This window comes from Natator depressus, chromosome 28 (assembly GCF_965152275.1).
Source record: "Natator depressus isolate rNatDep1 chromosome 28, rNatDep2.hap1, whole genome shotgun sequence".
Lineage (NCBI taxonomy): Eukaryota > Metazoa > Chordata > Testudines > Cheloniidae > Natator > Natator depressus.
In genome coordinates, this window is record NC_134261.1 from 6328343 (window position 1) to 6343328 (window position 14986).

The 14986-nt window shown below is 52.6% G+C and overlaps 1 protein-coding gene across 1 annotated transcript in view; it reads right to left on the bottom strand.

Annotated features, from left to right (window-relative positions):
* Positions 1 to 14986, bottom strand: part of LOC141978976 (butyrophilin subfamily 1 member A1-like) — a 43874-nt gene that overhangs the window by 23288 nt on the left and 5600 nt on the right. The window contains exons 5-6 of the mRNA XM_074941410.1: positions 13544 to 13576; positions 7070 to 7102 (exon numbers count right to left, since the gene is read on the bottom strand). Of these exons, the coding sequence (XP_074797511.1) occupies positions 7070 to 7102; positions 13544 to 13576 (66 nt within the window). The remainder of the gene's footprint in view (positions 1 to 7069; positions 7103 to 13543; positions 13577 to 14986) is intronic.

Genomic DNA, 14986 nt, shown 5'->3' on the forward strand with positions numbered 1-14986 from the left:
CGCCTGGTCTATTTAGATTGGTAGCTCTTTGGGGAAGGGATGGTTCCAGAGAGGATGGTTCTAGACTGTTCTCAGTGGTAGCTGATGACAGGACAAGGAGTCATGGTCTCAAGTTGCAGTGGGGGAGGTTTAGGTTGGATATTAGGAAAAACGTTTTCACTAGGAGGGTGGTGAAACACTGGAATGGGTTCCCTAGGGAGGTGGTGGAATCTCCATCCTTAGAAGTTTTTAAGGTCAGGCTTGACAAAGCCCTGGCTGGGATGATTTAATTGGGGATTGGTCCTGCTTTGAGCAGGGGGTTGGACTAGATACCTCCTGAGGTCCCTTCCAACCCTGATCTTCTATGATTGTATGGTCTTCTCTTATGTATCTTTACAGCTTCCAGCACTGGGGCCCTTAGCCTAGCTGGAAACTCTAGGCCGAACTCCACTGCTAATAAGTGTATTAGGACCAGATTCTGCCACACTTACTCGAGGCGTGAGACTGCTCAGCGTCCCATTGCTCAAGGACAGCAGAATCTGGCTTTTCATGTTGTATGAAATTCAGGTCATTTTATGCTGCTCTCCGATTTCCCAGGTGCAGCAGCTGTTCATGCTGCAGTCTGCCCCTGCAGTGAAGAGCCGTCATGGGGGAGTTTGAGCCTGGACAGCCAAGCAGGGGGTAGTCAGGGCTTGTGGTCCACTGGACAGGATGAGATGCATCTCCTCGGAACTAACTTTTGGCTTTTCCCCATGTAGACAAGCCCTTAACGTAGCTAGTGTGGAATAGCTATTCAGCACTAGCTGTCTGTTTGGACCCTCTCATTGCATACTAAGCACACTCTTGTTTGGTTTAGGTTAATCCACTTTGGAAGAACAGAAGTTTGGAATAAGAGTGTCCACAAGGGGCATCAGTACAGAGTAGCTGTTGTGTATTAAATCCACACCCTAGCTATTTCACACAAACTTCCCTGTGAATTCTCCATGGCAAGGAGCCCTAAATTTGGTGGGAGGAGGTTTGATTCCCTCGTTCCTCACCCCAGCAACCCTTTTAGAGCCACCAGCTGCCCTTTCCCTCTTCATCCAGTATCTGCCATCGCATTCAGCAGGGCTGGATAAGTTCATTAGCTGGATGTTCTGCCAGAAATGGTTCACAGTGAAATAAACAATTCATTAACTAGGTGCTACAAAATAGAAACAGAGAGCAGTTAAAGAATTGTCACTGACGCTCCTCCCGCCCTGGGAGGGAGGGAATATCCTGGGGAAACAGGGCTGAGCATCACTTGGTATCAGCTTTAGTTACCTGTGAATCTTTGGGTTTTGTCACGTGCTGAAAGAAACAGAAATGGGAATTTACACCAAAAATACAAACTCAACAAGAGAAAAATTGCTAAAAAATTAAGCTACAAAACCTAAAACCAGAGCTTACTTTGTTCTGCCGGAGGGGTCAATGGGAATGAAAAGGGAGAAAAAGGAACAAAAGCACAAATAAGCCATTAGTAGAGATTATCAATGAGAAAACTACCCCATTCTAAACCCAAATTACATTGGCTTCAGTGTGAATTTTGCCTGAGTGAGGACAGCAGGATTGGACCCCTAATTATTAATCAGGGCTTCTGCTTTATTGTACCCAATCTTGCATAACCTATATCCTAGAAACCAATGGGACTGCACCTGTGAGGATCACTCATGTGAGTCAGGGTGGCAGAATTGGGCCTTTAGTGAAAAAGGGCCAGGTTCCCTCCCCTGCTCTGGTCACTTCACGCAGGGAACTGGGCCCTAACAGGACATCCGAGAATTCCTCTGGCATAGGGGCATGTCAGGAATCATAGGGTTTGGGCGGAGGGGCAGAACTGGATCACACAGCCAATACTCAGGGACCACAGACAGCTGGAGTAAATTAGAAGAGGGGCTGCAGTGATTGATGCTGGGTCGTCTTGAGAATTCAGGGGCCATAACCAACTCCCTAACTGGCTCCCTCCCCCAATACAATACTCCAAGCAGATCTTGGCACATGAGAGATTCTGGCTTCCAGTTCAAAGACCTCCTCTTCTTTTGTCAGGTTTCAGAGTAGCAGCCGTGTTAGTCTGCATCCGTAAAAAGAAAAGGAGGACTTGTGGCACCTTAGAGACTAAACTAATAAATTTGGAGGGTTGAGCCTTTTGTGTCAGAGATAATTATTGATGTTAAGAACGGCCATACTGGGTCAGACCAAAGGTCCATCTAGCCCAGTGTCCTGTCTTCCAACAGTGACCAGTGCCAGGCGCCCCAGAGGGAATGAACAGAACAGGGAATCATCAAGTGATCCATCCCCTGTCAGCAGGCCCAGCATCTGGAAGTCAAAGGCCTAGAGTATGGGGTTGCATCCCTGACCATCTTTGCTAACAGCCACTGATGGACATAAGCTCATGAATTTATCTAGTTCTTTTTTTAAAACCAGTTATAGTTTTGGCCTTCACAACATCCCCTGGCAGTGAGTTCCAGAGGTGCTGTGTGAAGAAATACTTCCTTTGGTTTGTTTTAAATCTGCTGCCTGTTAATTTCATTGGGTGAACCCATTTGAATACCATTTATAGGTCTCGATCATATCTCCCCACTTAGTTATCTGCTTTCCAAGATGAACAGTCCTGGTCTTTTTAATCTCCCCTTGTACGGAAGCTGTTCCGTACCCTTATTCATTTTTGTTGCCCTTCTCTGACCTTTTCCATTTCTAATGTATCTTTTTCGAAATGGGGTGACCAGAGCTATCTATAGTTGGGATGATGTTTTCCAATTTGCATCACTTTGCATTTATCAACATTGAATTTCATCTGCCATTTTGTTGCCCAGTCACCCAGTTTTGTGAGATCCCTTTTTAACACGGTCTGCTTTGTACTTAACTATCTTGAGTACTTTTGTATCCTCTGCAAACTTTGCCACCTCACTATTTACCTCTGCTTACTATTACAAGAGCTCTCGGAAGACAGAAAGTGAAGTTTGTTTGCGATTTTTCAAGGGTTAATGTGAAAAATAAAACTTAATATTCATATTTCAGTGCCACAAATTTTCCGTTTATTATTTCTAGCTAATATCTGTATATTTGTATGTTATCAGTCCTAGGCCTGGATTTCCCCTTGTATTGTGTGTCACTGTAACAAGTAACACACATTAGTTTACTTTATACTAAGCGTCTTTGCATACAGCATTTTCAGTGTTCACTTTCCAAGACTGCGCTTTATGGAACCTAGTAAAAACACACTTACCTGCCAGTGCCTCATATTCCGCTGGAAAGTAAGACAATGTGAATTAATCCTGAGTCACAAAAGTTAATGTGCAATAGTCAAGATACAAGTAATATCCCCCCGCACTGGCAGGGGTGAAAGTAACTTAAAGGACTTACCGGTACTCCGGAGTCCTGCACAGGGGGGCGTGGCCTCGACCAGAAGAGGCGTGGCCTCAACTGGAAGAGGCGGGGCCTTTAAATACCCAGGCCCTTTCAATCACCCCTGGGGCTCAGGGGTGATTGAAAGGGCCCAGGGCTCTGGCCACTGCGGGGAGCCCCGGGTCCTTTAAAGTGCCAGCCTGGGGAAGCTGGTCCGGTCCGGCACAGCGTACTGGACCATACCGGCTTACTTTCATCTCTGCTCACTGGTATTATTACTGTCGTTGAGAGATTTTTTTCCTAAGCAGAGCACAGCACTTGTGGGGAAAGTCACCCAACTTCTCTTGTCCCAGCTGTTACATGTAATATTTTACACACACCAGATACTGCACAGAGAAAGCTGGACCAGAGATCAGGGCTTCCTGGCTCCATGAGATAGCTCTATGTCCCCCTCCTCCTCCCCATGACAGGTGGGCAAGGGGTTACAGATCGACCCCCATCACTGGCCACTAGGGTTTCTCACGTCATCCTTTGAAGCAGCTGGTAGTGCAGGTCAGAGACAGAATCCCAGGCTAGGTGGGCCCTGGTCTGATTTGCGCTGGCCACGTCTGTATTCTTAAGAGCACAGGTTTTTAGGGCTTAGTTCAGCAAAGAAATTCAGCAGATTCTTAAGTACTTTGCTTAATTGGGACATTTAGTGAATATACATTTAAGGGACAGTTCATCACAGATAACTATCCCCAAATAAAAGCTGCTAGCTTGAAGTTAAGGGTTTTTTGAAAACTACCTATAAATTGTTATATATAGCAAATAAAGTTTTAACAAGTAAAAAGGTGTTTTTTTCAAACAGGAGTTTTCCAGGCACCCAGATTTCTTAGATAGCTTTTAAAATCTCAGCCTCATTGTCTGACAGGCTGGAAATTCATAACTCCATTCCCAGCACCAGCCTTCTCCCAGCCACTGTCAGTAAAATTTTCAAAACCGCCTAAGTGACTTAGGCAGCCAAGTTCTGCCGAAAATCATTGGGACTTTGGCTCCTAAAGCACTGCACACTTTACTCTGGACATACTGAGTAAGGGGCAAAGATGGAGAACGTCTCTGCACACAGAACAAACCAATCTAAATTTCGGCTCATAGTGAGATCCCTTAATAGCTGCCTGGAAGATCCAAGAAATTCATTGCAAAGTTTGAGATTTTTCCCTCTCCTCCCCATCCCTCCCCCTTAAAATGTAATGAAGAAATGTTACCTTTGTCTGAAAGTTGCTTTTCTAAAAATAAATAACAAGAGAGACATAAAGTGACACAGTTGACTTAAGTGATGGCAAACGTACAGCCGTATTTTTTCCCCTATGGATCACTGTACACACAGACTTTCTTCCTATCTGTTCCCCTTGTCTATATTATATTGAGGCCATAGGCCTGGATCCACAAGGGGTCTTAGGTGCTGTGAGGCTGAGCATCACAGAGCCTAACTTCTAGGTGTCCAGAAAAATCATAGGGAAAACAATGAGATCCACAAAGCCTGAGTTAGGGGCCTTGGCTTGTGCCCAAGCAGGCGTATTACAAGTGTCTGACAAGGGATAGCTCAGTGGTTTGAGCTTTGGCCTGCTAAAACCCAGGGTTGTGAGTTCAATCCTTGAGGGGGCCATTTAGGGAGCTGGGGCAAAAATTGGGGATTGGCCCTGCTTTGAGCAGGGGGTTGGACTAGATGACCTCCTGAGGTCCCTTCCAACCCTGATATTCTCTGATCTTCTTGATAGTTCATCAAAGAGAGGGTCACATGTGGTCTCTGCCTAAAGCTAACACCTAGATGATTCTCATAGTTATTGTGAGATGTCTGTACAAGGGAAAAAAATAGTTCTGTAACATGTAGAATATTATGTTCACCAAAACTACTGAAAACTCACTCATTCAGCAGGGAGAACAACTAACATCCCAGGCCATCCCTATGTTTACAGTCTGGGGCAGATGCAGGCATGAGCATTTACAAAGACAAATGGACCCCAAGAGAAGACTCTGACTAGGGGACCATCAGAGTTGAGCTGAAGTTAATGAAACTCCCTGATTATGAAAAGACTATAGTTTAGGATTGTATAAGAGGAGAAGAAAGTGCACAAGATCTTATCCATTATGGAAGAGAGACTCTGCTAGCAGGAGTGTCTCATGAAGGGTGGATCCGGGCTTTATGGATTGGATAAGCACTGTTTGGATTGACCACTGAGTGAGAAATACCTTTTTGGTTAAGAAAGTATTTTAAGATGTACAGACCATAAGATTGCATTTTATATTTTTCTTTTACCTGTAACCTTATATTTGCAAATCCTTTTACTTGCTTTTATTTGAACCTCTATCTCAAGATCTGTAAAATAAACTTGTTTGGTTTTACTCTAAGTGCCTTGTGGTAACGAGCGTTGAACTGAGGTGAAGCCAGTTAACTGGGGCGCCCTGATTCCACAGAGGCAGTGGACTGGTGTGCATTACAGGTGTCCAGATGACAAGGGACTGGGCAATTGAGTGTATCAAATTGGGGTGTGTAAATTGCTAGTCCGCAGAGAGAGAGGGAGAGAGAGAGAGTGGGGCTTGCAGAGCCCAGGTCACAGTGTTGGTATTGCCAGAACCTGGGGGAGAGTTTCCTCTGGTGCGCACAGACAAGGCTCACACTGTAAGCCGGTGGTCGTCATTGACCCCAGGCTTCCTGTACAATGAATGGCAAGAGACGGCCCTTTAGAATGGGATCCACAAAAGCCAGCACACGAGGTAGGCAGCTGCCAAAGATAGCCAATGGCAGATGCCAATAACAGGGGTGTTTGCCTTTCTCAGGGGTTTGGTGCCTTGGGCTGGAGAGAGAGGCCCATCACTGCTAGTGACCCAAAGCTGGGAACCCCTTTCCCGCAGTCAGGTGGCTTAGGTTACTAAGTCTTTCCATGGAAGATAGTATGGCTCATGCCGATAGGCTTGTCTATACTTCCAGCTAAATCGGCACTGCTGTGATCAATGTATCAATGATCGATTTAGCGGCTCTGGTGATTGAGTGGTGGCAGGTAAGTCAGTGGGGACAGTATCTCCCGTCGACATAGCCCGGGGTAGACACCGCTGGAAGTTGACTTACGTTACGTCAACTTCCGTTACAATAACTTACGTAACTGAAGTAGCGTAACTTAGGTCGAATTACCGCTGGTCAGTATGGAAGCTGTTACTCCACACAAAATGGTCAGGGGGAAGGAGGATTATAGTGATTCCCCTTTAATATTGAATTAAGTTTAACAACTTCAGCCAAAGGGATAGAGCGAGCCCCATGTCAGAATATCCCATTGCCTAGTGGTTAAGGCACTCATCCGAGAGGTGGCAGATCCCTGTCCAAATCCTTTCTCATCCGGCAGAGGGGTGACTTGGCCCAAAGTCTCCCACAACCGTGGTGGGTACCCTAACTGTTGGGTTAAAGGTTATAAGGGAGGTCCTCTTCTGCTCCCACCACTACCATATCAGGCCCCATAGGTGAGAGAGACACTTCTCCACCCGTCTTCCCCTGGTTCGTCGATCATGCTGTGGCTCAGGAGGGAGATAGGTGCTCAGATGCCTAGACTGAGACAGCCGCATGCATGCCCAGAGACAGAAACTTAGACAACAAACTGGAGAACTTTTATAGCTCCGGTTTATGCCCTGGGTGAGTTTAGATGCCTACAGGATTAGGCGTCAGCCAAGAGGGGTTTTGTGGATCACAGACACTGACCTTTCTGTTTCTCCAGTTCAGATAGCAGTTTCTCTAGGGGGAGAAAAGGGAGAGATGTGAGATTTCATCCTGCCGTGTTAATGATGGTGACCACCCCCCGCCCCCAGCGAATGTAACTGGCCCAGACACTCACCTTTCTCACTCTCTGTGACGATGTGACGCAGCAGGGAGGGGGGAGTGTTGACCTGGGAATGTGCCCTGGGGACGGGAGACCTGAGAGCCTGTCACCTGAGCCAGGAGGGGGAGGGGGAGGTGACACCTCTGCCCAGGAATGTGGACGGAGGCTGCAGCAGGGAACCTGCTGGGGGGGTTTAGTTTCAGTTTGGGGCTGGGTGGAGGAAGACAGGGAACCCCAGGGCTGGGGTCTAAGCTCCCTGCTCCCCCAGAAGGACTTCACTGAGGGGTCCTGGGTGTCCCCACAAGCTCTGTTTTGGACTGTGTTCCTGTTGTCCAATAAACCTTCTGTTTTACTGGCTGGCTGAGAGTCTCAGTGAATCCCAGGAAGAGGGGTGCAGGGCCTGGACTCCCCCACACTCCGTGACAACTGGTGGCAGCGGTGGGATCTACTGCACCCCGTGAACGGCGCTTCCTGCAGTAAGTGACTGGGGAACAGTAAAACGAAGGGGGATTGACGGGGACCAGGCGTGCTGAAGATTCAGAGAGAGACGGTTTCAGGGGGCGGTTAACCCCTGGGAGTGTGTGACCAGAGAGAAGGACTTTTGCAGTAACAGGGTCCCCCGGGGGATTGCAGCGAGCGGTCCCAGGGGCGGAGGAGTCTGCAGCTCGACCCTGGCAAAGAGGTGGTGACCTCAAGAAGGACTGGCACACTAGGGGCTTTTCCTGGAAACCGTGGACAGCTGCCCGGCCTGCGAGTGGCCAGCCGGGAGATGTACGCTAAACGCCTTAAGAGCGACCTGGTGGAGCTGTGCAGGCAGAGGGGGCTGCGCGTCGGGAGGTCCACCAAGGAACAGCTGATTGCCCAGCTGGAGGAGAGGGATCGCTTGGATGACCCGATCCCTGTCCCTGAGGGAAGCCGCCCGGCGGACGCAGCGTGGGCCCTGGGGCCTGACCAGGCTGGGAGGGGTCAGACTGCTGCCCAGGACACCCCGAGACCCTTCCTACCTATGCCTGGGGGAGGGGTTGTGGGAAGCCCAGCGAATACCGAGGGCCCCCTGACCCCAGCAGCCAGCAGGGGATCCTCCCAGCGGAGCTCCCCATCCCTGGAGCGGATGCGGCTGGAATGGGAGAGGGAGAGGAAAATGAGGGAGCTGGAGGATCATGAAAAACAACGTCAACATGAGGAGAAACAACGTCAACATGAGCAGGAGGAGAAGGAGAGGGAGCGTCAGGAGAAGGAGAGGGAACGTCAACATGAGCAGCAGGAGAAGGAGAGGGAGCGTCAGGAGAAGGAGAGGGAACGTCAACATGAGCAGCAGGAGAAGGAGAAACAAAGACGGCATGAACTGGAGCTGGCCAGGCTGAGGAGCAGTGGGGCCCCGGCTGCGGTGAGTGAGGGGGGACCCAAGACTGCAAGGAGCTTTGATAAGTGCTTCCTGGCCCAGCGGAAGGAGGGGGAGGACATAGATAGCTTCCTGACGGCCTTTGAGAATGCCTGCGAGCTGCACAGGGTTGACCCTGCAGACAGGCTCCAGTTCCTCACCCCCTTACTGGACCCCAAAGCCGTGGAGGTCTACAGCCGGATGACAGGGGCAGAGGCAGGGGACTATGAACTGTTCAAACAGGCCCTGCTCCGTGAGTTTGGGCTGACCCCCGAGATGTACCGGAGAAGGTTCCGGAGTCAGCGTAAAACGCCTGAGGTCACCTACCTACAACTGGTCAACCGGATGCAGGGATATGCCCGCAAGTGGACAGCGGGGGCCCAAACTAAAGAGGACCTGCTTGACCTGTTTGTACTGGAGCACCTGTATGAACAGTGCCCTTCCGACCTGAGGCTGTGGCTGGTGGACAAAAAGCTCGCGAACCCCCAGCATGCAGGGCAGCTGGCCGACGAGTTTGTGAACAGTCGGTCAGGGGGTAGCCGGGAGGAGTCCCAAAAGAACAGGCCCCCCCCGATGCAGAGAGAGAGTCACCATGGGGCCTCCCAGCGGGGAAATAGGGAGAACCCCCTCCAAAGGGGAACGCCTGGTGTCGGGCCCCTCCGACCCGTTCGAGGGGACCAACGTGACCTGAGCTGCTATCACTGTGGCCAGAGAGGCCACGTACAGGCCCAGTGCCCCGGGCTCCGGGACAAACTGAGCAGACCCAACCTACCCAGGGTTAACTGGGTAGGGACTCAGCTGGACGAGGGGCAGGCGACCCAGGAAAGGGGGGCTACCAGGTTGCCACCTGCTCAGGAGGGAAGAGTACCCCCAGCCAGCCCCGCCAGAGGGCTGGAGGCTCTGGACTCAGGGTGCTCGGTTTACAGGGTGGGTGCGGGGCTGTCCCTCCGGACAGAGTGCCTTGTTCCCCTGGAGGTGGATGGGAGGAAGGTCAATGGATACTGGGATACGGGCGCGGAGGTGACGCTGGCCCGGCCCGAGGTGGTGGCCCCAGATCGGGTGGTGCCCAACACCTACCTGACCCTGACGGGGGTGGGCGGGACCCCATTTAAGGTGCCCGTGGCAAGGGTACACCTGAAATGGGGGACCAAGGAGGGCCCCAAGGATGTGGGGGTACACCACCATTTGCCCACTGAAGTTTTGATGGGGGGAGACCTAGAGGACTGGCCAAGCGACCCCCAGACCGCCCTGGTTGTGACCCGTAGCCAGAGCCGGCGAGGGGCACTGCGACCTGACCCTGGGGAGGGTACCACACTGGAGGCGCGAGACCCTACTCGGGTGGGGAGGGAGCGCCGAGGGGCACGGCTCAGAGAGGCTGCGGCCTCAGACCTGGCCACGGAGGGGGAACCGGGCCCCATCCCTTCCCCAGCCGCTGAGTTCCAGGCCGAGTTGAGGAAAGATCCCTCCTTGCAGAAGCTCAGGGACCTGGCCGACCTCAGTGAGGGACGGACCATGAGGAGAGGCTGCCAGGAGAGGTTCCTGTGGGAGAAGGGGTTCCTGTACCGAGAATGGGCTCCCCCAGGGGAAGGGGAGTCCTGTGGGATCAGGAGGCAGCTGGTGGTCCCCCAGAAGTACCGCCGCAAGCTCCTGTCCCTGGCCCATGACATCCCCCTCGCAGGGCACCAGGGAATCCGGCGCACCCGGCAGAGGTTGCTACAGAACTTTTACTGGCCCGGGGTCTTTACCACCGTCCGGCAGTATTGCCGATCCTGTGACCCCTGTCAAAGGGTGGGGAAGGCCCGGGACAAGGGGAAAGCGGCGTTGAGACCTTTGCCCATCATAGAGGAGCCTTTCCAGAAGGTGGCCATGGACATCGTGGGGCCTCTCAGCAAGACGACCCGGTCGGGGAAGAAATACATTCTGGTGGTGGTAGATTTCGCCACCCGCTACCCCGAGGCAGTGCCCTTAGCTTCCATTGAAGCAGACACCGTGGCAGATGCGCTCCTGACCATTTTCAGCCGAGTGGGGTTCCCCAGGGAAGTCTTGACAGACCAAGGCTCCAACTTCATGTCGGCCCTGCTCCGGTGCTTGTGGGAGAAATGTGGGGTCCGGCATGACTGGGCCTCAGCGTATCACCCCCAGTCCAATGGGCTGGTGGAGAGGTTTAACGGGACGCTAAAGATGATGCTGAAAACCTTTATGAACCAGCACCCGCAGGATTGGGACAAGTACTTACCTCACCTGCTGTTCGCGTACAGGGAGGTGCCCCAGGAGTCTACCGGATTTTCGCCTTTCGAACTGTTATATGGAAGGAGGGTGAGGGGCCCCCTGGACCTGATGAGAGACGAGTGGGAGGGGAAGGCCACTCCCGATGGAGAGTCAGTGGTGGAGTATGTCCTGACCTTCCGAGAGAGACTGGCTGAACTCATGGGCCTGGCCAGGGAGAATCTGGCCAGAGCCCAGAGGAAGCAGAAGGTCTGGTATGACCGCACGGCGCGGGCCCGTGCCTACGCCACCGGGGATCAGGTGATGGTTCTCATCCCCGTGAGAAAGAACAAACTACAGGCCGCCTGGGAGGGCCCGTTCAAGGTCGTCAAGCAGCTCAATGAGGTAAACTATGTGGTGGAGCTGTCGAACCGGGCCCACCACCGCCGGGTGTACCATGTGAATATGATGAAGCCATATTATGCCAGGGGGAAGGTGGTGTTAGCTGTGTGTGGTCAGTGGGAGGAGCAGGGAGATGACCCTTTAGTAGATCTATTCCCTGGGACCAGAGCTGGTTCCCCCCTGGAAACAATCCCCCTCTCGGATCAGCTCACCCCTGCCCAGCAAGCTGAGGTCAGGGGGGTGCTGCATCCGTACCGACAGCTGTTTTCCAACCAGCCTGGACGCACTAATCTGACTGTCCACCGGGTGCAGACAGGGTCGCACCCGCCGATAAGATGCTCCCCCTTCCGAGTCACAGGGAAAACTGCTCAGGACCTGGAAAGAGAGGTCCGGGACATGCTGGCTTTGGGGGTGATCCAGCCATCGGCCAGCCCTTGGGCCTCGCCGGTGGTGCTGGTCCCCAAAAAGGATGGGTCAGTCCGGTTCTGTGTGGACTATCGGAAGCTCAATGCCATCACTGTATCGGATGCCTACCCCATGCCCAGGCCGGACGAGCTCCTAGACAAGCTGGGAGGAGCTCGGTACCTTACCACCATGGACCTTACAAAGGGCTACTGGCAAGTGCCGCTGGATGCAGATGCCCGGCTGAAATCGGCCTTTATCACCCCTCTGGGGCTCTGAGTTTCTGACCCTGCCTTTCGGCCTCAAGGGAGCACCGGCCACCTTCCAGCGCCTGGTGGACCAGCTCCTGAGGGGGATGGAGAGTTTTGCCGTGGCGTATATTGACGACATCTGTGTCTTTAGCCAGACCTGGGAGGACCACGTGTCCCAGGTTAGACAAGTGCTGGACCGACTCCAGGGGGCTGGGCTGACTGTCAAAGCGGAGAAGTGCAAGGTGGGGATGGCTGAAGTATCTTACCTGGGCCATTGGGTGGGGAGCGGCCGCCTAAAGCCGGAACCGGCCAAGGTGGAGGTGATCAGAGACTGGCCCGCTCCCCACACCAAAAAGCAGGTCCAAGCCTTTATTGGGATGGCAGGATACTACCGAAGATTTGTGCCCCACTTTAGCGCCATAGCCACCCCCATCACTGAGCTATGCAAGAAGGGGAAGCCAGACAAGGTGGTCTGGACCGAGCAGTGCCAGGAGGCTTTCCGGGCGCTGAAGGAGGCTCTGGTCAGTGGCCCAGTTCTAGCAAACCCAGACTTTGACAAGCCCTTTGTGGTGTTCACCGACGCCTCCGACACGGGACTGGGGGCGGTGTTAATGCAGGAGGATAAAAAGGGGGAGAGACACCCCATCGTGTACCTGAGCAAGAAGTTGCTACCCCGGGAGCAACACTACGCGGCCATCAAGAAGGAGTGCCTGGCCATGGTGTGGGCCCTCAAGAAACTGGAGCCCTATCTCTTCGGGCGACACTTCACCGTGTACACCGACCACTCTCCCCTGACCTGGCTGCACCAGATGAAAGGAGCCAACGCCAAGCTCCTGAGGTGGAGCCTGCTCCTGCAGGATTACGACATGGACGTGGTCCATGTGAAGGGAAGTGCCAACCTGATAGCGGATGTGCTGTCCCGGAGAGGGGGCCCCGAACTTCCCCAGGTCACTGGTCACAGTGACCCCGCTCAGTTCAGTCTCGAAGGGGGGAGAGATGTGACGATGTGACGCAGCAGGGAGGGGGGAGTGTTGACCTGGGAATGTGCCCTGGGGACGGGAGACCTGAGAGCCTGTCACCTGAGCCAGGAGGGGGAGGGGGAGGTGACACCTCTGCCCAGGAATGTGGATGGAGGCTGCAGCAGGGAACCTGCTCGGTGGGTTTAGTTTCAGTTTGGGGCTGGGTGGAGGAAGACAGGGAACCCCAGGGCTGGGGTCTAAGCTCCCTGCTCCCCCAGAAGGACTTCACTGAGGGGTCCTGGGTGTCCCCACAAGCTCTGTTTTGGACTGTGTTCCTGTTGTCCAATAAACCTTCTGTTTTACTGGCTGGCTGAGAGTCTCAGTGAATCCCAGGAAGAGGGGTGCAGGGCCTGGACTCCCCCACACTCCGTGACACTCTCCATTTCAGTTAGCGAATCCCTAGAGGGATAAAAGGGCAGAGGTGATATATAGGTTCTAAGGCCAGAAGGGACCATTGTGATCATCTAGTTTGACCTCCTATATAACTTAGGCCAGATAACTGCCCCACAGTAATTCCTATGGCAGCTCTTACAGAAGAACATCCAGTCTTGATTTATAAACTGCCAATTATGGAGAATCCACCACAAACAACCCTTGGTAAATTGTTCGAGTACTTCGTTAATAAAGGTGAGATTTCGCCCTGCTCTGTTTGAGATGACCCTACTCTCAGGTAATGTAGTGGGTCCAGACACTTACCCTTCTGTTTCTTCATATCAGTTTGCAGGGTCTCTAAGAGAGAAGGGAGAAAAAGAGGTGAGATTTCACCTTGTTGTGCTCATGGTGCAGTTCCCGCTATTCATGTAATTTATGCAAGCGAGGCAGACAGACAAACAGGACACACAGACAGATCTGTCTTGATGTTCCTTCACTCAGCATCCCTACTGTCTGGGCCCCACTGACTATCACTTCTAGGGATTGCTCTGCGTGTCTCCCCAAGGGGCCATCCTCACTGCCTGGGCCCCGTCACACTCCTGTCAGATCTGGCTGTTGTGGGAGTGGGGTAGAGAAGGTCTCTGTTTATCCAGTTCCCTGTCTGCTCCCCTCTGTACCCATCCCCTGAATGGCCACCGCTCCCCCCACCTCCTGACTGTGGGGATGGGGGCAGGAAGTGAGCAATGGTAATGGGGCATTGATCTGGCTGGATAAGGGATAGGATCTGGTTGGCTCCATCCTAGGCCAGCTCCTGACCTTGTGGCTGGTGCCTGCCCCTGGTCCTAGTGATACCTGGGAAACAGCCCCCCGTAGGGCTGGGGCAGGTGGTGGGTGCCCTAGCTCAGAGAGGGAGTGGAGGTGCCTTTGTCTAGCTGGCTGCTCATGTCATCTTGAGCCCATAAGGGACATGCAGCAGGAACTTGGAGGCTGTCTTTCTGAGGTAGTGGCAGCTAGAAAGGCTAGCCACAGGCTTGTGTCATCTGGCCAATATGAAGAATCTTGACACCTGACAATACTCAGCTGGGGAGTCCAATATGCCTGCCTACACAGCCCCACTCAGGCTGTTACCCACTTTTCTGTGGTGCTAGGTTGTAGGACCCCTATAATCACCCTGGAAGAACGCTCGTGTAGCTGAGATTACTAGAACATTGTGGTCTTTATTATTTGTAATGTGGTAGCATCCAGAGATGAGGCCCCATTGTGCTGGGCACGTCACAAACAAAGAGACAGAACCTGCCGCAGAGAGCTTTCTCTTCCCCCCACTTCTGAAATGTAATACAATGAAATTCCCAGGTTGAGATCTGTCTGGATACTCCCTGCAGACTTGCACGTCTCCTGCGATGCCCATGCTGTTAACTGTAGGTCATCCGAGTCCATATGAAGATGGACTTCCTGCCTCAAGGTGCAGCGGAGATTTCTTGACTGTCTATTGAGTCCAAAGTACCTTCTGAGCCCCTGAAGGACTAGGAGGAGGACTTCAGCTCTTTCTTTACACTATTGCCATTGCCTACAAGAGAATCTTTGCTCTCTGGTTATTCTCTCATTTTGGAAGGACTACAAACCTTCACGCTTCAGAGCCTCAGCATAACTGATGGCAGGCAGAGGGAAGCTTCCCTTGTGGCAAGTTATTCCATAACTGGCCACTGCAGGACTTCTTGCACCTTCCTTTTGAAGCAGCTGGTGCTTGCCACAGTCAGAGACAGGACA